This window comes from Chionomys nivalis, chromosome 19 (assembly GCF_950005125.1).
Source record: "Chionomys nivalis chromosome 19, mChiNiv1.1, whole genome shotgun sequence".
Classification (NCBI taxonomy): domain Eukaryota; kingdom Metazoa; phylum Chordata; class Mammalia; order Rodentia; family Cricetidae; genus Chionomys; species Chionomys nivalis.
This window is the reverse complement of record NC_080104.1, coordinates 54,335,038-54,354,454: the sequence shown is the minus strand read 5'-3', so window position 1 is coordinate 54,354,454 and position 19,417 is coordinate 54,335,038. Positions and strand designations below refer to the sequence as shown.

General features: G+C 47.8%; 1 protein-coding gene across 7 annotated transcripts in view; it reads left to right on the top strand.

The window, feature by feature from the left end:
• Nucleotides 1-2,227: 2,227 nt before the first annotated feature.
• The window catches only part of Pcnt (pericentrin), an 84,901-nt gene continuing 67,711 nt past the window's right edge, over nt 2,228-19,417 (top strand). For 5 of the 7 annotated variants that reach the window (XM_057794487.1, XM_057794484.1, XM_057794486.1 and 2 more), the window contains exons 1-10: nt 2,238-2,352; nt 4,361-4,573; nt 6,742-6,822; nt 7,298-7,553; nt 9,565-9,620; nt 10,045-10,219; nt 10,955-11,091; nt 13,849-13,960; nt 16,002-16,242; nt 17,089-17,176. In XM_057794487.1, the coding sequence (XP_057650470.1) occupies nt 2,296-2,352; nt 4,361-4,573; nt 6,742-6,822; nt 7,298-7,553; nt 9,565-9,620; nt 10,045-10,219; nt 10,955-11,091; nt 13,849-13,960; nt 16,002-16,242; nt 17,089-17,176 (1,416 nt within the window). In that variant the 5' untranslated portion in view covers nt 2,238-2,295. Of the gene's footprint in view, nt 2,353-4,360; nt 4,574-6,741; nt 6,823-7,297; nt 7,554-9,564; nt 9,621-10,044; nt 10,220-10,954; nt 11,092-13,848; nt 13,961-16,001; nt 16,243-17,088; nt 17,177-19,417 lie in introns of all 7 variants that reach the window. The other 2 variants (XM_057794489.1, XM_057794483.1) reach the window with 1 other exon arrangement.

The window sequence follows — 19,417 nt, the reverse complement described above, 5'->3', positions numbered from 1 at the left end:
GCCTCCACATCAGCTCTTGCTCCCAGGATCCACCTGTTTCAGTTCCTGCCTTGGCTGGCTTCTGTTAATGGACTGTGTGTGATTCAGAATGTGTAAGGCAGATAAACCCATTCCTCACCAGCTTGCTTTTGGTCGTGGTGTTTCATCATAGCAACCTTACCACTAAGACATATTCTAAACCACTAAACCAGCTTTTCAGCTTCTGACATTTTTATTTCTTATATTTATTCTACTTTGAGGTAGGGTCTCATTCTGTAGCGTTAGCTAGCCTGGAATTCTCTATGGAGATCAGGGTGGCCTCAAACTAACAGAGATCTGCCTGCCTGGGTCTCTCAAGTGCTGGGGTTATAAGACTGAGTGACAACACCCAGCTCTGAGCTCTAAAGACACACACACACACACACACACACACACACACACACACGAGAATTTAGGTCCCAGAGCACACATCTGGCAACTCAAAACTGCCTGTAACTCCAACTTTAGGGGATCCAATATCATCTTCTGGCCTCTGAGGGTATCTGCTATTTTCACACAAAGACACGGACATAATCATTTTAGTTTGAGGGTTTTTTTTTTTTAGATTTATAGTTAGGTGTGTGAGAGTTTTGTTTATGTGTATGTATGTGCACCACATGTGTACTTAGTGCCGTCAGAAGCTAGAGCTGGACATCAGATCCCCTGAACTGGAGTTACAGTTGTGAGCTGCCATTAGGTGCTGGGAGAGCTCTCTGGAAGAGCAGTTGGTGCTCCCAACTGCTGAGCCATCTCTCTAGTTTCCCCAATTTTTAATATATAAAATGTGCCCTCCAAACATTTTAGAAATATTGCTCTGCCTGGCAAGGGCACACGCCTTAGTACCAGCACTGGGGAGACTGAGTCAGGTGGATCGAGGCCAGCCTGGTCTATAGAGTGAGTTCCAGGACAGCCAGGGCTACATAGAGAAACTCCATATAAAAAAAAAAATCGCATTGCTCTAAGATACCAACATATCCGGAAGGACAGGTCAGCCCAGAAGGAACACCTCTCCCCGCCACCATTTTCATCAGCGTGAGAAACACTTCATTAGACTCCCGGAGATTCTGAGTAATCAAAGTGTAGCAATTTATTTGGTGAGAAGGTAAAAATGGCTGGCATGCAGATTTGGTAAAAAATAGTTTTTATAACCCTAAATGCATTTCCATGCACCTGAATTCCACATTGCTGAATCCTTAAGGGGATACAATCTTCCAGGAGTTACCCCATCTCCAGATTCCCCACCCTATTGATGCAGGATGCAAAGCCTTATCTAACACATATTCCGGAACTCAAGATCCCCTCCGTTTTCAAATACATTGGCTTAGTCACATAACAGCCCATAAAAGACAAAAAGAACTCAGACAAGCAGGCGTCAGCTGTTGGCTAGGGAAGAGAGGGGCCTGATCTTTCCTGATCTGAATCTGTGACTCATTGATGAGCTCTAAACGCACCTCTTATTTAAAGTGGACTGTAGCGGATTGATTTTCTTACACCGGGGAGGCTGTTTCCAGGTAGAGGTGGTGGAGTCACAGTCGGAGCCGGAACACACAGTGACTCTGTGCATAGAAGAGTGTGCATGTACAGAGCGGTCCTCTCAGTGGCAACTCCGGGCCCACTGAGGACACCAGTCCAAGTTTTTTGTGTTAGACAGGGGTCCGTATTTAGGAGGGGCAGAAATGGTCAAAGCAGGGCCAGGGAGGTAGGAGAAATCTAAGTGAACCTAAAGGCTGACTGCAGTGGACCAAATAATTCACTAAAGGGGAGGCTAGCGCCCTACCAATGCTGAGGGACTGTGGGACTTAAGGCGACAGCGGATCCGAAAAACGACTTTTGCAAGATCCACGGAGAGTGGAGAGAGCGAACCCGAGGCTTGGACCGCCGCTCGCGTGTGAGTCCTCCTCCTGTCGGGAGGGGGCGCCAGGCAGGGCCGCCGCGGGGAAACGGTTTGCCCGAACCTTCCCGCCGGACAGTTGACTACCAGCCGCGAGTCCCGGGCATCTTGCATCCCGCTTATTGGTGTTGCCGAAGAGGGTGGGAGCGGTCAAGGCACCAATGGAGGGTCGGAAAGATGGCGCTCCGCCCCGGGAGCGTCACTGGAGCGCGCGTGCGCAAGCCCGCACACGGCTCCGGATTGGCAGTGCAGCGGGGCGGTGCTGACAGTTGCGTGTATGGGGGTGGGGAGGCGAGTGGGTGAAGGGAGGGAGTGTAAATAGAGCGAGGGAGGTTTCCCGGCTGCCCGGCCGCCTCCGAGCGACTCCCGAAGAGCCCCGGACGGAGATGGAAGAAGACGAGCAGGAGGAGCGGCGCAGGAAAGTGGAGGCCGGGAGAGCCAAGGTAGCGTCCTTCTCTCCGCTTTGCTGCGGAGAGAAATCCTAAGAAGGTTCTGGCGCGCAGACCGCCGCCTGGCCAAAGCCCGTGGTGGCGGAGCAGTGGGAGCTGCCGAGTGCTTTCCCTTCCCGCCGCTTCTGCGGAATTCACTTCCTAGCCGCCGCCATCTTGAATCCACCGCCCTCGGCCTCGCCCCGCCCTGTTGCAGCCGCAGCCAATCAGCGTCGGAGACGCGCGATGCCTCGTAGGCGGGTCGAGCGCCGTGGGCGGGTTCTGGTCACCTGGCATTCCTCGTTGTTGTGCTTCCGGTGCCCGGGGTCGAACTGTCCAAAGCTTTTTAAAGAAATTGCCTTCAGACTTGGTTTTCCCGAGAGCCGAGAGCTTCTGCTCCCGAGTGGTGCCCTGGCTGTTTTTGGTTGTTCGCTCTCTGGCCGGGCCCTGCAGCTAATGATACTTCTGATGATGCTCTTTTCATCTGTCTCGGCTCCCGATTTCGATTTTGTTTGATTCTCCACCCCGGGAACGTTTGTGACTGTTAAGATAGTTGTTTGGAAAGTGATGGGGACCTAGAGGAAGAGAAGATGCAAACATTTTGGAAGAGGATCCCTGGCCACCAGCCGTGGCTGTGGCACCACAGTACGGTTCCCGCTCTGTCATCCTAGGACTAGGTCTAAGCACCTTGAAACGGTTGTGTTGATTTTGTGGTTGGCCTCGTTACCCAGTAGGAGCAGTCTTTCATTTGAATCAAACACCCTCTCCTCCCCTCCGCTCGCCCCACCACGCGGACGCGCTGACAATACAATATGTACACAGTGGAAATAGCAGCACAGTAGTGTCAGATAACAGGTGACAGCCAGAAGACATGGTGGTCTTTTCCCCTCTGATAGGGAGTGGGTACGAAGAGGGATGCAAAGACCACCTCCCCCTTTTATATAAGCCAGACACTGAGAAATAAGGAAGTAAAGAGTTTAGCCCTTCAACTCGGGGCACTAGTGTCTGCACTTGGGTGGTTTGTGAACACCAGTAGATGTACCTAAGGGAAATGAAGGCCGATGAGACGAACCAAGAGGCCACAGTTGAATGACCATAGCAGAGACCAGGTCTGTGCTGCAGAGGAGAGCTTTGCACCAGATAGTTGTGTCTGATGGAGGAAGGTAATAGATGAGAACAGAGTTGGTGCTCCAGGCTGTGCCTGTTCCTCACATTTCTGCTCACACAGATAAATGGCCTTGTTTATTTTCTCTGCCAATGAAATTGTGTTTCGGTTTTCATTGACAGTGGCACTTTTGCCTGCGTGGCCGTGACTGTGACTTGTGGAACTAGGCGGTCCCCTGTGAAAGGCTCGTGTGCTCCAGCACTTGCTTTTTGAATGGGTGTGAGGGGGAGATGGTGCGGGAATGCAACTGACAGTCTCACATTGGAGGGACGGAGAGAAGCCTGGCTGTGCCTCTGACTGGCAGGCAGCATTCCGCGATGGTCCCTAGTGCTTTGCTGAGCCGTGTCATGAAAAATAGAACATCTGATTCCATAAAGGAAGATGCTGGGGTGACCTGGCTTGATTAAGTTTTTGCTATTTCTGTACCTTGTCTCAGAATCTATGGCAAGGAAGTTTTGGCTGGGCGATACATTACTTCGATTAGAGAGGAATGGGGGCAAGAAGGGAAGGATCTAGCTTTATATAATAGTTTTAAGGCTTACATGTGCCTTAATTAAGCTCTCAGTGTTTTAAATAGATACATTTTTAATTTTCTGAAACTGCCATGCTTTCTTTTGTCTGCATCTAGGCATAATTAATAGTCATTAGTAGACTCGGCATAATTTTTGAGCTTAATGCCAAGGTCATAGATGTCAATGAAGGCAGTGTTTGGTGGAAAAGTGGTCTCTTGGCCTCGCGTGGCTGAGTGGCCTGAGCTAGCTCAAACCTCATGCTCCCCACAAGCGTGTTGACTCTGTGGTTTTGTTACCTTTTTCTCGTTTACCTCTGTTTCTATTACTTCTCTAAATTTTTTCGCAGCTTGCTAGCTTCCGACAGAGAAAAGCAAAAGGTGACGGTCCGAATTCGAAGAAAAAGACGGCGAAGAGGAAGGGTTCGGCTGTCAATGCGCCTGTCCAGGAGGAGGGTTCGGTAGCCACTCAAAACAGCGAGCTCCCCCAGGAAGGGGCTGGTTTTGAAAGCAAGTCATGCAGCAGCACCCTGGAGGGGACCCGAGGGGCATTTGCAGCTCAGGTAGATTTACTCATCATTATGTTAGCGTGTTGCCTATCTTCTAGTTATTGTTGTAGTAATTTACTAAAAGTGGCCTTCTGTTCTTTGCCTTTCAAAAATGGGGAAAGACATTTTAGTTCATAATAGGGGAGCAAACAGGTTTTGCGTAAATAAATGACTTGTCTTTAAAGTTTGTTTTATTTATTATTGTGTGTGTATGGGCACTCATGCCGCAGTGTGCCCGAGGAAGATTTTGTAGAGTAGGGTCCTCTCCTTCCAACTTCATGTGAGTTTTGAGAATTGAACGTAAGTTGCTTGGCTTGTGTGGCAATGGCTTTACCCGGCAATGACTTTAACAGCCAGTGCCTCGTCTCTAATATGATTTTTGAAGAGTTTTGGACAGTCGTTCAAAGACAGATATCAGTTTGGCACTAAGGGACCTTTACAGTGACAGCAGTTTGCGTGTGTGTGGTGTGGTTCTGTGAGTTCCCTGCGTGTGACATTCCTTTGCCTACTTTTGGATGCAACACATGCTCTCTCTCTGCTACCTTCCTGAAGGCAGGGTTAGGGCAAAGGGAGGACATGTAGCAGAAATGGTGTATGGCGGAAGGAGCTGCCCTCTAGCCGCTTAGGTCTGTGAGTTGTAGGGAGCCCACGCCATGACTCCTCCCCTCCCAGGCATCCAGACTGCTCCTCAGTGGAACTCTCCTCGAAGCTCCTGTGCAGATGGTAAGTCAGTGTGCCACTCAGGCTGGTAAACTCCAATTTCTCTTAACCAGCAAAGAATTTAAAGGACAAATTACACAGGCAGCAACAATATGTTTTGATTGTGGCCAGCATATCAGATGTGGGATCTACCTACAGATTTGCAATCTTGTTTTATTTTGAAAGCTCTAAGACCTTACTTTTGTGCACCCTTGTGCTTTGGCAAGCTGGAGCTCTCCAGGGGTTTCTGCTTGTGCCCGTTACTTTCTCTGCATGGTGTGCTCTGTGGGCCTGCATTGGCTATTAGCTGCCATTCACTGTAATTTTTCCCTGGCCTCTCTCAGTGGTAGAGAAACGAGAAGCTGTGTTGACTGGCCCCTGCTTACTATCTGCGGTACTGTTTTGTATGTCTCCCGCTCAGGTTCTTTGAGGAGAAGCTTATAATGTACAGCTAACATTTTCTTCTTTTTAAAATGTTTAAATCAGGCCTGGAGAAATGGCTCAGTGCTTTGGAGTACTTGATGTTCTTGTAGAGGACCCAGGATCCTAGCTCCTGCCCCAGCCTGGATCTCTCTTCTTTATTAGATTTCTCATTCAGATTGTTAAATTTCTAGTTGCTTTCCAGTTAGCTTTTTTCTTCTTTTAATTCCTTTCTGAGGTAATTCTTTTCCTTATCCTCAGTACCATTTAAAAAAAAAAAATTCACTCGGGAGGCAGAGGCAGACGAATCTCTGTTAGTTTGAGGCCAGCCTGGTCTACAGAGGAAGTTCCAGGACAGACTCCAAAGCTACAGAGAAACTTTGTCTTCAAAAACCAAAAATAAAATAATTAATTTAAAAAATTGTCTTTCGTGGGGTAGTGGTGGTGGCATACACCTTTAATCCCAGCACTCCGGAGGCAGAGGCAAGCAAATCTCTGTGAGAAACCCTGTCTCAAAAAAACAAAACAAAATATCTTTTGGTGAGTTCTGAGGGTTAAGGGCCTTGAACTCCAGATCCTATCTTTCAGTTGACAAGTTTCAGTTTGCCTGTACTGTAGTGTGTGTTAAAGTTTTTTCTTTTTAGCTCTGTAATATTTCATTGTAGTGAAGTTAGCATTCCACATCCACAGAGCCAGCCAAATGCAGACTGAAATATTTGGGGGAAATTGCATTTGTATTGGGTGTGCAAACATTTTTTTTTTGTTTACCTAGCATCGATACTGTTAGGTGTCACAAGTAACCTACAGAGACACCTGGGAATGATTTGCCTTTTGTAGGATATACTATACTATTTGCCCATTCCTGAAGATGCCAAAGACACATGCGTGCTGATGTGTTCATTCATCCCATACTGTGTCTGTCATGCGTAATGCTGCTGTGGCTATTTACATACCTCCCCCCACCCAGGACATTGTTTTTCAGTTCTCTAGTGTATTAATCCTTTTTTAGACACTCTTTTCTCATGTGAATTCTCTAGGCTACATTCTTTGCTTTGCTTCTGTAGGAACGACAAGACTGTGAACTGGATGAGACTGGTCTGCAGGCACAACAGCCTCAGCCGCAGCCGCAGCCACAGCCACCCCAGGTGATCTGCTTGGCCCCCCTATGGTTCTCAGCCTTCACAGGGTCATAGCCTGTGTTCTGCCATTCTTACCAGGGCACAGTGGGTCCTGGTTGCCGGGGATCATTGCAAGTGGGAGAGACTCATTCCAAAGTAGACAGGTGGGGGCTGTGGCGTGCTTTCTCCTCTTTGGCTATTTCCACACTGTCTCTGTGAGTTCATTCCCCAAGCAAATGGAAGGTCACATGTGGATACCTGGGGCTGGGAGTCTGGCACGCCTGTGACGTGTGAGATAAATGTCTGGTACGCGCTGTCAGTCATAGTGTTTTAGCATGGAAACACACGCCAGTATGGAGATGGGGTGGTATCCTTCTTGTGTTACACGTCCCTTTTCTTCTTTGTCTTTCTCTTCTTTTTTTCCAATTTCTGCTGGGTGTTCCCCTTACCACCCCGGGTTCTGACCTGGATCTCATCAGGCCTGGTTCTTCTCTGCCTGCAGACAGCCCACAGCCTTGAGCTTGAAGCTCTGCGCCTGAGCCTGAACAACATGCATACGGCACAGCTAGAGCTGACACAAGCCAACCTGCAGAAAGAGAAGGAGACAGCGTTGACGGAGCTGCGGGAGATGCTCAATGGCCGGCGGGCACAGGAGCTGGCGCTGCTGCAGAGCAGGCAGCAGTGTGAGCTGGAGCTGATGCGAGAGCAGCATGCCCGTGAGAAGGAAGCGGTGATGCTCCGCTGTGGGCAAGAAACAGGTACCAAGCAGATGGAGGGCATGGACCCTGTGTCCCTACTGTCTTGATATTTTTTTTGGTCATAATTTCAGATTCCCCCAACACACACACACACACACACACTTGAAGCAGCGGGCCAATTTTTTCCGAGTAAGTCTTACTTAAGTTCATGCTCCTGTTTTTTTCTCTCGGGAGGGAGGTGAGCCGTCCAGGTTCCTCTGTGTTGGCCAGTCCTTTATAGTATTCGCACCCAGGCCCCCTTCAAGCACAAGAAAACCTGGCTGGGTCTGTGTTGCTAGCCGGGCACTGCTTGGGTTTGGCGTGGCTGTTCATCTTAGGTATGGTAATGTTTCAGGTCTTCATGCTGGTCAAATGTAATCTTAGTCTGCTGCCTGCTGTCCATTGGCCCACCCACAGTGGATGTTTTCACTTTAATTAGATACTTGATTGTATTTTGTGTGTATGGGGGTTTTGCCTGCATAACCTGTGAACCACATGTATGCCTGGTGCCTGTGGAGGTCAGTAGAGGGCATTTCCTCCAGAACTGGAGTTACGGGTGGTTCTGGGCCACCATGTGTGCCCTGGGAGTTGAACCTAGGTCCTCTGGAAGAGCAGCCAGTGGTCTTAACTGTTGAGCTATCTCTTCAGCCCCACATTTTTTTTTTTTTTAAAATAAATATTAGCTTTATTGAGAAATAATCCCATGTCACATAGTCTGCGTGTTTAAGTAGCACAGTGTGTTTAAGTTTGGTAGCCTTTGGTGTCTACGAAGTTCTGTAGACATCCCAATAGCAGAAATTGAGAGCATCTGTTACTTGAAAAGAGGGGTTAGTGTCTCCTGGACAAGTTTACTTTTGGGCTTGCCTCTCCAGCTTCCTTGTGACACATAGCAGCAGCTCTGCTGGAGAAAGCCTCCTCCCTTGCTTGACCCTCCCCGCAGTGTGAAAACCTGTTTTCCTGATGCCTTCTATTTTTTTTTTTTTCCCTGAGACACAGTTTTTCAGTGTAGCTTTGGAGCCTGTCCAGGAACTAGTACTTGTAGACCAGGCTGGCCTTGAACTCACAGAGATCCACCTGCCTCTGCCTCCTGAGTGCTGGGATTAAAGGCGTGAGCCACCACTGTCCAGCCTTCTATGTTTCTTTAGGCACTTTGTTTTTTTTTTTTTTTTTTTTTGATAGTACATGGTATTATTTTTATTATTGCTTATTAGTTGTTTTTGATGCTGAGGAATTGAACCTGGGTCAAGAGCTCTGAACTACTTCTTTAGGCACTTTGAAACAAAATAAATGCATGTTCGTGTTTTCTTCTCTTTATCAATATAAGATCTTTTTAGCCTTTTATGCTTTTCATTCTAGTTGCCGAGACCCCTCTTCTCTGTGGCCCCCTGGTTAAGCCTGCCGTTCCCAGGAAAGGAAAGGAAAGGACTTAGTGGCATTCTCGGGTGTATAGCACTTTGCTCTTGAAGGATGGATCCCAGCCCTTCAGTCACCTTTAGACTTGTCTGCTGCCACCTTGTCCTGCCCCGTGCTTCCTGCTGCTGCTCAGTTTCTTCAGTCTTGTCCTTCCCTGCCCTTTATAGCAGGCTCTCCCTGGAAGGCTCATCAGCTCCCGAGACACTGCTGGAACCTGTCTGCTTGAGTTGGCAGCTATGGGACCATAGGACAGTTTCTCATGTCTTAATATCCAGTCCTTTACCTTGACCTTGACACAGTGGGCACATGAACTAAAACACCTGCCTTTCTCTTGTCCGGAGGTTCGCATGGCTTTGGGGGTGTCGGTGATGGGACCCCTGCAGCTGATCTTCAGCTGTACTCTTAAGAGAGCCTGAGTGGCTGGGAATTTCAATATTCTTTATTTTGATGCGAGTACGTTTTTTACTTAAACTAACCATCGTCTGGACATCTTGTCCAGTGTGCAATTGGCAACTTCCACAAGTGGATAGTGGATACCAGAGCCCCATGTCTCCTGGGTGATGAGATCATGAAGAAGGTTGATACTCTGGTCTGAGCAATTGTTCCGTTTGTCTTGCAGCTGAACTGAAGGAGAAGTTGCGTTCAGAAATGGAGAAGAACGTCCAGATGATAGAGGTGTGTAGAGGACTGAAAATACAGTCTGTGCATGCACTATCTTACTTTCTTCTCATTCCACTGATCTGCCCCCGCCTTGATGCAGACAGCATCAGTCCGAGGGAATTGGAATGTGCTGGTAGAAAGTCAGTTCCGTTTTCTGTGCCTTAGCAGACTTGTTTTGCTGTTTGTGCTGATTCCTGAAATGTCAGGCTTCTCAGCTGCCCTTTTACATAGTGTTCTGGACCCTTCCCATTTTTATGGACTTAGTCTGGTGGGGAGAGGTAAACGTAGCCAGCAGTGTGAATGTGGTGGATGCCCCTACATGCTAGCCAGGTTGCCATTGACCGCATGTATGAAGATTGTTTCGAGAGCCTTTGAGTCTGTGAGATACCTAACATGCAGAGGTTGGTAGTACCACAATCTACGGTTTCTTTTAAATTAGACTCTGAAGCAGGACTGGGAATCTGAAAGAGAGTTGTGTTTGGAAAATCTCCGCAAAGAATTGTCTGCAAAACACCAGTCGGAAATGGAGGGCTTGCAAAACCAGTTTCAGAAAGAATTAGCAGAACAGAGGGCTGAGTTGGAGAAGATTTTTCAAGCCAAGCACGAGGCTGAAGGTGAGTCCCTGATTAAAGTGAGCATGTCTGGGGGTGCTGAGGGTCTGCCATGGGGCCAGAGTGAACACCATTGCAGGTGGACTTGCCTTTCCCACCTTTGCTTTCCAGCGCACACTGCTGAGGACATCCGCGGTCATGAGTGCCCAGGAGGTGCTGTGGCTGTTAGCCAACTGCCCAGCCTCTGTTTCATAGATCCCTCTTACATATTTAATTACTAAATTATTACTGAAGCAGTAGTATGGCGGCCGCTCACTCCAGATGTTATGTAGCATGGTGATTCTTGTGAGTTGAGATGGTATATCTTGTCTGTGCCTGTGTTCATCTCCCTTTCCTCCACCGAAAGAACTCCTGCGGTGGTGACCAGGTGGAGCCTGCTCAGCTTTGTCTCTGTTTTTTTTTTGGTTTTTCGAGACAGGGTTTCTCTGTAGCTTTGGTGCTCATCCTGGAACTAGCTCTTGTAGACCAGGCTGGCCTCGAACTCCCAGAGATCCACCTGCCTCTGCCTCCCGAGTGCTGGGATTAAAGGCGTGCGCCACCACCGCCCGGCTGTCTCTCTGTTTTTGCCGTTGGTATATACCCCTGTCCAGAGACCCCTGGGTGCCCAGGATGGAATGTGGTGGGCACAGTGCTCTGCATGGGAATTGTGGCTTTGATAGGAAATGCCGTTCAGAAGTGCTGCTGGAGAAGCGAGCACCATCTCGTCGTAAGCTAGCTTTCCTCTGTGCTGCTTTCTAGTTTCCCTGAAGAACCTGGAGACCCAGCACCAGGCAGCTGTCAAGAAATTACAGGAAGACCTGCAGTCGGAGCACTGCCAGTATTTGCAAGATTTAGAGGTGAAGTTCAGAGAAAAGGAGAAAGAAAAAGAGTTGGAGGTAGGCAAAAACATAGCGTCTTTTTGTTTGATTGATTGATGTGGGGATGAGGTATGCGTGTTTGGGCATTTGTAGGTGCGAGCGTGGGTGTGTGTGGCTATGCACGTGCACACGGAGGTTGATGTCAGGCGTCCCCTCTATTGCACTTTGTTTTCTGATACAGGATCTCTCACTGACCCTTGAGCTCACTGATTGGCTAGACTGCCCGGCTGGCAAACTTAGACTCCTCCTGTCTCTGTTACTCCAGCGCTGGTGTACTGGTGTTACACCCAGCCTGCTGCTGTTGTTGTTGTTCAGCTGAGACAGTGAGAAAGATGAGTTATTGTACATGAGTTACTCTTGGCCACAAGTGAGAACAGAGTTGGTCCAGAACGCCACAGGTCCCGGGCAGAGGGCCAGAGGGGCTGCAGTGAAAGCAGTCAGGTCTCTCAGGTGGTCTCTGCGAGCAGATGGTGGTGTTCCAGGTTCTTTGAGACTCATACCGACAATAGCACACAGTTCAACATCTCGTCCCAGTGTCGCGGCCCTCAGCATCGCTTACTTCTGCTCCTTCAGCCTTCGTGGGTGCACAGTACCCTGGTTTACTTGGACCTCTGCCTCCTTTTTCTTCTCTTGTGCTTCAGCCTGCGTGTTTGCTCCCTGCTCCTGTTCGCTGTCATGCTGCAGGAGTCTCGAGGAAGATGGCGCTGAGGCCGACAGTCCGCCCAGCTTTTTACATGGATGCTGTGGATCTGGACCCGGGCTTGAATAGCTGATCTTTTGTATACTAAACCAGTTTTCTACCCCAATTCTTTGGTTTATTAGAGAAGTTCTAGAAAGGTTTGGAGTTGGGCCACTTCATATTTTGATGTCTACTGAACCTAAGTCCTGAATCTGTTGAGACATAAGGTGCATAAGGCATAGAATCTGCCAGGCCCATGAAATAATGTTCAATCTTGAATTCAGAAATATATTATTCTTTACACATGTAAAAATTCTGAATACTAGAAACATAAAGCTACATTCTCTGACTATACGTCAATAAGAAAAAGTTACTAAAAACAGGGTAACCAAAATCATTTCTTGTGCTTATGTATTCAAGCCTTTTTCCTCGTGAAATACTACAAGTCAGACAGGAATATGGGAAGAGCCTTCTCAGAGGTCTCTGCTGCAAGGAGAAGCTTCTTTGAATGGGGAGGGGGGCCGAGAGATACACTTAGGTATGCGTATACATGTAAGTATTTAGAATACAGTTAGGAATTATGCTGGCCTTGTCAAGTGATGGTAGTAGGTTTTCCTCCCAAATCTATGCCCTCACTAGACCCAGGTAGTTGGCTAGGTTTCTAGTCCCAGGCAGGATTTCCCTCCTGTTGAGAGAGTCTGACATTCAGTTGGAGAGCTGTTGGTTATCACTGAACTGTGGGTGCCGCTATTATAGCACCTCAGGAGCACCTTGCAGGGCTGGTCATTCTTGAGGTTCATAGGTATCACATTTGCGTCAGGTTGCTGGTTGCTTCCCCACTTTGGGAGCTTGTGTGGCACCTTCAGGGACTATGAAAGCCAGGTCTCAGGAAGGAAGCTTTCTGGTCAGATCCCGTTGTAATATTCTGAGTCACGGATCCAGATTTCGTGGTGTCAACGGTAGTCTCAATCATTAGTTATTTTCTTCTTTCATCGGTGAATTGGCAGATCCTTCTGCTGGTGAGGCTGCTAGAAGTGGCCACTCGAGCTCCTGGAAACATAGAGGTGCATAGCAGCCTGAACCAGGGCTTCACTTTGGCCTTGGTCCTGGTGACATCTTTTTTTGTTTCCGACATCTGAAGATTAATTCCATAATTAGGAATTACTTGTGCTGTGTAGGTGTGTGAACTCTTTGCAATCAAAAGGTTGGAGGGAACCTACTTCATTAATGTGAAATGGGGGAGCCTCCTTATTTTGTGTATGGTAGGTATTGTGGTTCGTGCTGTTTTCTTAGACTCCCCTAGGTAAACATGGAGTGGAACTCATTGGAATGCTTGCCCTGGAGTTCCATGAGTAGTTTCAAAGTGACCCTGTGGGGGGCTAGAGAGATGGCTCAGTGGTTAAGAGCATTGCCTGCTCATCCAAAGGTCCTGAGTTCAATTCCCAGCAACCACATGGTGGCTCACAACCATCTGTAACGAGGTCTGGTGCCCTCTTCTGGTCTACAGGCATATAAGCATACAGAATACTGTATACATAATAATTAATAAATAAATAAATACATTAAAAAAAAAAAAAGAACAAAGTGACCCTGTCGGCTCTAAGTGGGGACCTATGACTTGAAGTGAGCACACATGGGGTATGTGATACAGAAACACACAACCCTAGTCCAGGTCAGTAGGCAGGAGGCTTGTTGTTCCCAGGGCATGGCCCAGGTTAAGGCTGCTTTGTGAACAAACTTACTTTAATTTTTATTTTTGAAACAGTGTTGCTTTGTTGGCCAGGCTGGCCCTGAAGTGCTGGGCTCAAGCAGTGTTTCTGCCTCAGATTCTTTTATACCTGGGACAGCAGTGTGCGCACCACTGCTGCTCTTTAACCTTGGTCTTGTTTGGTTGAAGTTGTTCACACTGCGCTGCCGTTTGAGCTGTAGGCTCAGGATCTGAGCTCTTATTCTCTATATATCTCATGCTTTCTTGTGAGATGAGATGTGACACTATAAGTTTTCAGTAGTTTCAGAGACAGGAACAGTAACACAGAGCCACACACGTGCTGCCTGTCTGTCTCCTTTGGGTCTCATGGGACGTTTTTCTTCTTCAGTTAGAGACTCTTCAGGCGTCCTATGAAGACCTGAAGGCTCAGTCCCAAGAAGAAATCAGACACCTGTGGTCCCAGCTTGAGTCTATGAAAACCAACAGAGAGGAACTGAATGGTGAGGAATTTTGTGGGGTGTCCTTAAAAGCTAAGCTGTGAAGATTTCCATTTATTTTATTTATCTATTCATTCATTCATTTTGAAGTGGCGTATTAGAACCTAAGGCCGTGTACATTCTTAGCAAATCCCAGTCCTGAAATTGATTTCTGATTGAACCATATTTAGAGAGAGAGAGAGAGAGAGAGAGAGAGAAGAACATGGGCGAGAAGGAAGGGGGGAGAGAAGGAGGAGAAATGCAAACTTGTGAACTTGCTTGTACATCTTATTTTGGTTTTTTTTTTTGGTTTTTTGGTTTTTTCGAGACAGGGTTTCTCTGTGGCTTTGGAGCCTGTCGTGGAACTAGCTCTGTAGACCAGGCTGGTCTCGAACTCACAGAGATCCGCCTGCCTCTGCCTCCCGAGTGCTGGGATTAAAGGCGTGCGCCACCACCGCCCGGCTCTTATTTTGGTTTTTCGAGACAGGGTTTCTCTGTAACTTTGGAGTTTGTCCTTGTAGACCAGGCTGGTCTCGAACTCATGGAGATCCACCTGTCTCTGCCTCCCGTGTGCTGGGATTAAAGGCGTGGCTTGTGCATCTTGAAAATGATATATGTTTTGTATACAAATAAAAAATTTTGACATCAGAATGTATTTGCTGCTCTTGCAGACGACACACACTTGATACCCAGCACCTTTATGGCAGGTTCACAACCATGTATAACTGCAGTTCTGGGGAATTTGATGCCCTCTTCTGGCCTTTATGAGCACTGCTTGCCCATACATATGGGCAGACAAACACTAATAGACATAAAGATAAATCCTTAAGAAAGGAAAGTTGTACAATAGAGAGGTTTCATTTTTTTTTTCTTTTTGTCCCTCAGTGTATCAGCTGAGTGGTGATCACATGACTGTGCCTCCGAAGGTACAGGTTCTTCTGGTGTACAGTGTCCTTCATGTGTCAGCCGCACCTGGCAGTGCTATTGGGTGATGTAACAGCAGGGTCCTTCTGTTAGTAGAGACTAGAGAAGAGGTAGGCTGACTAGGACTAGTGTGGTCCTCCGTGGAACTTCATCTTCAGGGAACTTTGATATAAAACCTTTGGGGATGTAACTAGTCAATCTACACTGTTTGTTAGTGGTTGCCTTAGTTTGTAGCAGACTTTCTTTTGGGCCACCAACCAGCTCCCAAATCATGACAAGGAGAATTATTATTTATGAATGCTCAGCCTTGTCTTATTCTTGTTTCTTGCTAGCTCTTTTAACTTAGCCTGTTTCTCTTCATCTCTGTTTAGCCTCCAGGCTTTTTACCTCTCTTTTTGTAATTCCTACTCCGTGTCTGCTGTCTGGCAGCTGCCTCACTGGCCTTTAGGGGTCGATCTCTTTCTCCCCTGTCTTCTTCTCCCAAGCCTAGAATCCTCCTGCTTATTTTCTCTACCCTCCAGCCCCACCTATCCTGCTCCTGCCCAGCTATTGGACAGTCAACTCTTTATTAGACCAATCAGATACCTTAGGCAATCAAGGTGAAACAACAACACATCTTTACGTAGTTAAACATATGCAGCATAAACAAAAGCAACACACCTTTATATAGTTAAGCAAATGCAGCATAAACAAATGTAACACACCTTTACATAGTTAAAGTAATATTCCACAACACCAGTCGGTAGCATTCGCTGGGTTGCAAGCTTACATGTGTTTTGTATTGCTGTGCAGAAAATGGTCACTTTGATAGCCTCAAATATAAGCTCAAAGAAAGTTTGGGGTGCTCAGGAACTCCGTCAGCTCACATCCAGGGGTCAGCAGCTGCACCTTGCTCCAAACCTGTTTCTAGAGTCACTGAGATGATGACAGGATACAGTTCTCTGTTGGCAGGACCATGTTTCTTGCCACAACCAGTTGCCCTGCTTCCCAGGTGCTCAGCTTTCGAAGGGGTTGCTGAGATGCTGAGTGACCCTGAGGCAGGAGGCTCTTACCTACTCACAGTCAGGAGGGGTAGTCCCTTCTCAGAGTCTGCTCAGGGACCTTGCTTTCCCGTGTGATTATTTGCTTCCTCCTGCCGAAGGGTCATGGGAGCCGCCACTGGTCCGAGACGCTCACCTGGAGGAGCTGGAGCACCTACGGGCAGACTTCGCTCAGCAGCAGCAGCAGGAGAGAGCCCAGCACGAGTCGGAGCTGGAGCACCTGCGCGTCTATTTTGAGAAGAAGTTGAGGGATGCTGAGAAGACATACCAAGAAGACCTGACCTTGTTCCAGCAACGGCTACAGGAAACCAGGGAGGATTCTCTGGAGTGTGGGGAGATCAGGTAATGAAGATATTGTTCCCATTGAGTAAGCCTTCTGAGATGTGGGGGTGCCTTGGGCTGCGTTTGATCTTCTTCTGTTTGTGATCTCATACTAATGGAGTACCGTAAAGCTGGGCTTTTTGTTGTTTTTATTTTATTTTGTTTTTGTTTTTATTGCCTTGACTGGCCTGGAACTCAGAGTCCACCTGCCTCTGTTTCCCTAATATTGGAATTAAAGGTGTGTACCACCACGTCAAGCCCAGGAGAGCCAGCGTGTGTCCCTGTGATCCAGTCCCACGCCCCTGTGTTATATAGTACTGGCTAAAAGCATATAGGCCTAGCATCATCTGGGCCTTAATGCCAATTCTTACCTCTGTGTGGTTGGGCCCAGGAACAGAGTGGGCAAGAAAGGGGTGCACTAAAGCTCTTATTTTATTTAACCTTTTTAATGTTTTTTTATTTTATGTGTATGAATGTTTTGTCTGCATGTATGTATGTGTACTACGTGCTCATGGAAGTCAGAAGAACGTGTTGGCTCCCCCAGAACTGGAGCTACAGACCCCTTTGAACCACCATGTGGGTGCTGGGAATTGAACTCAGGCTCTTTGCAAGAGCAACCAGTGCTTTTAACCACCGAGCCCTCTCTCTAGCCCTCAAAGTTTTGCTATTTTATTTATTTTTGTTGTTTTTGGTTTTGAGAAAGGGTCTTACTGTGTAGCCCTGGCTGTCCTGGAGTTCACTGTGTAGACCAGGCTGGCCTTGCACTCACAGAGACTTGCCTGCCTCTGCCTCCTGAGTGCTGGAATTCAAGGTATGTGCCACCATGCCCAGCACACTAAAGCTTTTCTACATGTCTTCTCTCTCTAGTTCATCCTGTATATTCCCAGAGGAGACATTTGGCCCAGAAAGAAAGGAGCAACCCGATCCACTTGGTCTTCAGCTTGAGCAGCCGCAGGTGACAGGCTGTGTGTTTTACTCTGAGAGGACGCTGAGTGTCATTCGTCTTTGCCTTAGAAGTTGGCTGTCTTCCGCCTCATAAAATCTGCTGTTCTGTCTTTGTTGACTCCTCACTCAGGGGAACTTGATTTTCTGTCTTCAGAACACCTTTAATCTCTCTCTCATGCGTTCTGTCTGAGGCTGTGTCCCTCCTCCTAGTCCTGCTTGCTTACAGCGCTGCTCATTTCCCAGCTCTCCTTTGCCACCCTGCACACCTGTCAGCCTCGATTGGACATATGACAGGGGTGAGGCTAGGTCGTTGGGTTTTTATATTTATTTATTTATTTATTTATTTATTTATTTATTTATTTATTTATTTGGTTTTTCGAGACAAGGTTTCTCTGTGGTTTTGGAGCCTGTCCTGGAACTAGCTCTTGTAGACCAGGCTGGTCTCGAACTCACAGAGATCCGCCTGCCTCTGCCTCCCAAGTGCTGGGATTAAAGGCGTGCGCCACCACCGCCCGGCCAAGTCGTTGGGTTTTTAAAAAACATCTGTTTATTCAGTGTGTATGTGTGCATGTGGGTGTGTGCCACAGCCTGTCTGTGGAGGTCAGAGGATAATTGTGTGGGTGTGATTTTTGCTCCCTCTCAGCATGTGGCTCCCTTAGATAGAAATCAGGTTGTCAAGCTTGCCAGCAAGCATCCCCATCTTGCCGTCCCATGGGACTGTTTGTCTTTAGTTATGTGTTAAGTATCTTCATTAGTCTTTGTTCTTCAACTGTTGCCGTGCTTCTTATTTCTGTTATTTTGATCCTCTGTGGAGTAGCGCTACCCAAACCGCTTCCTGGACTGATGAAGCCTTCCCTGACTGCAGACCGCGTGCAGTGGCCCCCAACACATGTTTGCATGCAGCTGTGCACTGAGGTCACCTGATGGTTATTCCCAGCTGTTCCAGCAACCCTAGCGCCTGCCGTACTGGGCAGTGCAGTCTTCAGCGCAGTGCTGTCCTGGCTGCAGGCATGCTCTGCCTCCTCCAGCACCAGCTCTCGGGGTGATGGCTATGACTGGTTGCTCTCTGATGCTGTGTTCATTGGCTTGAGGCTGCTATGACAATCACGGACTCGGGACTTAAAGGACAGATAACGTCCAAGATCAAAGTGCTACAGCTTAGTCCTCTGTGGGATGCTGCTTCTTGATGTGCAAATGAAGTTTTCCTAGTCCTTGTGTGTGTGTGTGTGTGTGTGTGTGTGTTTGTGTGTGTGTGTCTGTCTGTCCTGATCTCATTGATCATCTCTTCATCTTTTGATTTTCTTGTCCTTGTCTCCCAAGTGTTAGGATTACAGGTGCACACCATCACACAGTTTTATGCAGTGCTGGGGATCAAACCCAGGACTTGTGTATGTTAGATAAGCGCTCAGTATAAACCGGGTTATACCTCCAGGCCCTTGCTCACGTCTCCTTGTAAAGATGCAGTCGGCATGGATTATGGCCGCTCTGATGTTTTACTTTAGTAACCCCTTTAAACTCTCCATCTTAAACAGCCCTATCCTGAGGCCTGGAGATATAACCCCCCCATCTTAAACAGCCCTATCCTGAGGCCTGGAGATATAACCCCCCCATCTTAAACAGCCCTATCCTGAGGCCTGGAGATAGGACTCTATATAGCGTGTGACTCTCTTGGGAGAGAGTCATAGTTCAACCTATGACAGGTTTTTTCCAGCCCTTGAAATCCCTTTTGCCCAAATGTCTGTAATAACTGGTTTCTCCCTGCTCTGGTAAATGACAGAGCTCCCCTGTGCTCCATCTTATACCCCACTATGTGGCTGCATTCTGTGAGTCTCGTTAATCCTCTGGGCTTGAGAACCTTACACCCTATACGTACCCTTTTTTCATTCTAGATGCAAGGCGAGGCCTCTGAATCTCGGCTCTCCTCTCGTGGGTGTTCATTCTGGTTGGACTGTTCTTTGGCCTGCGTTTTCTGTCATCTGTAGCTCTTGTGAGCTTCATGATTGACTCTCAGAACAAAGCCCAATGTTCTTATGTTTTCTCATTTAACTTATAGCTGTTTGGATTCTATTTTCTGGGTAGGATTTTGTTTTGTTTTTCTCACTTTGCCAGTTTCTGCTTCTATGCCTGGGGACCCTGGTGTGTGCAGGGAGAGAGTGCTATCCACTTGGTGGGATCTGCCCTGGGCCTGCCTGTCCTGAGGCCTTCGTGTCCACCACGAGCGTCCATCCTGCCCCTGGTTCTTTCCTGGGAG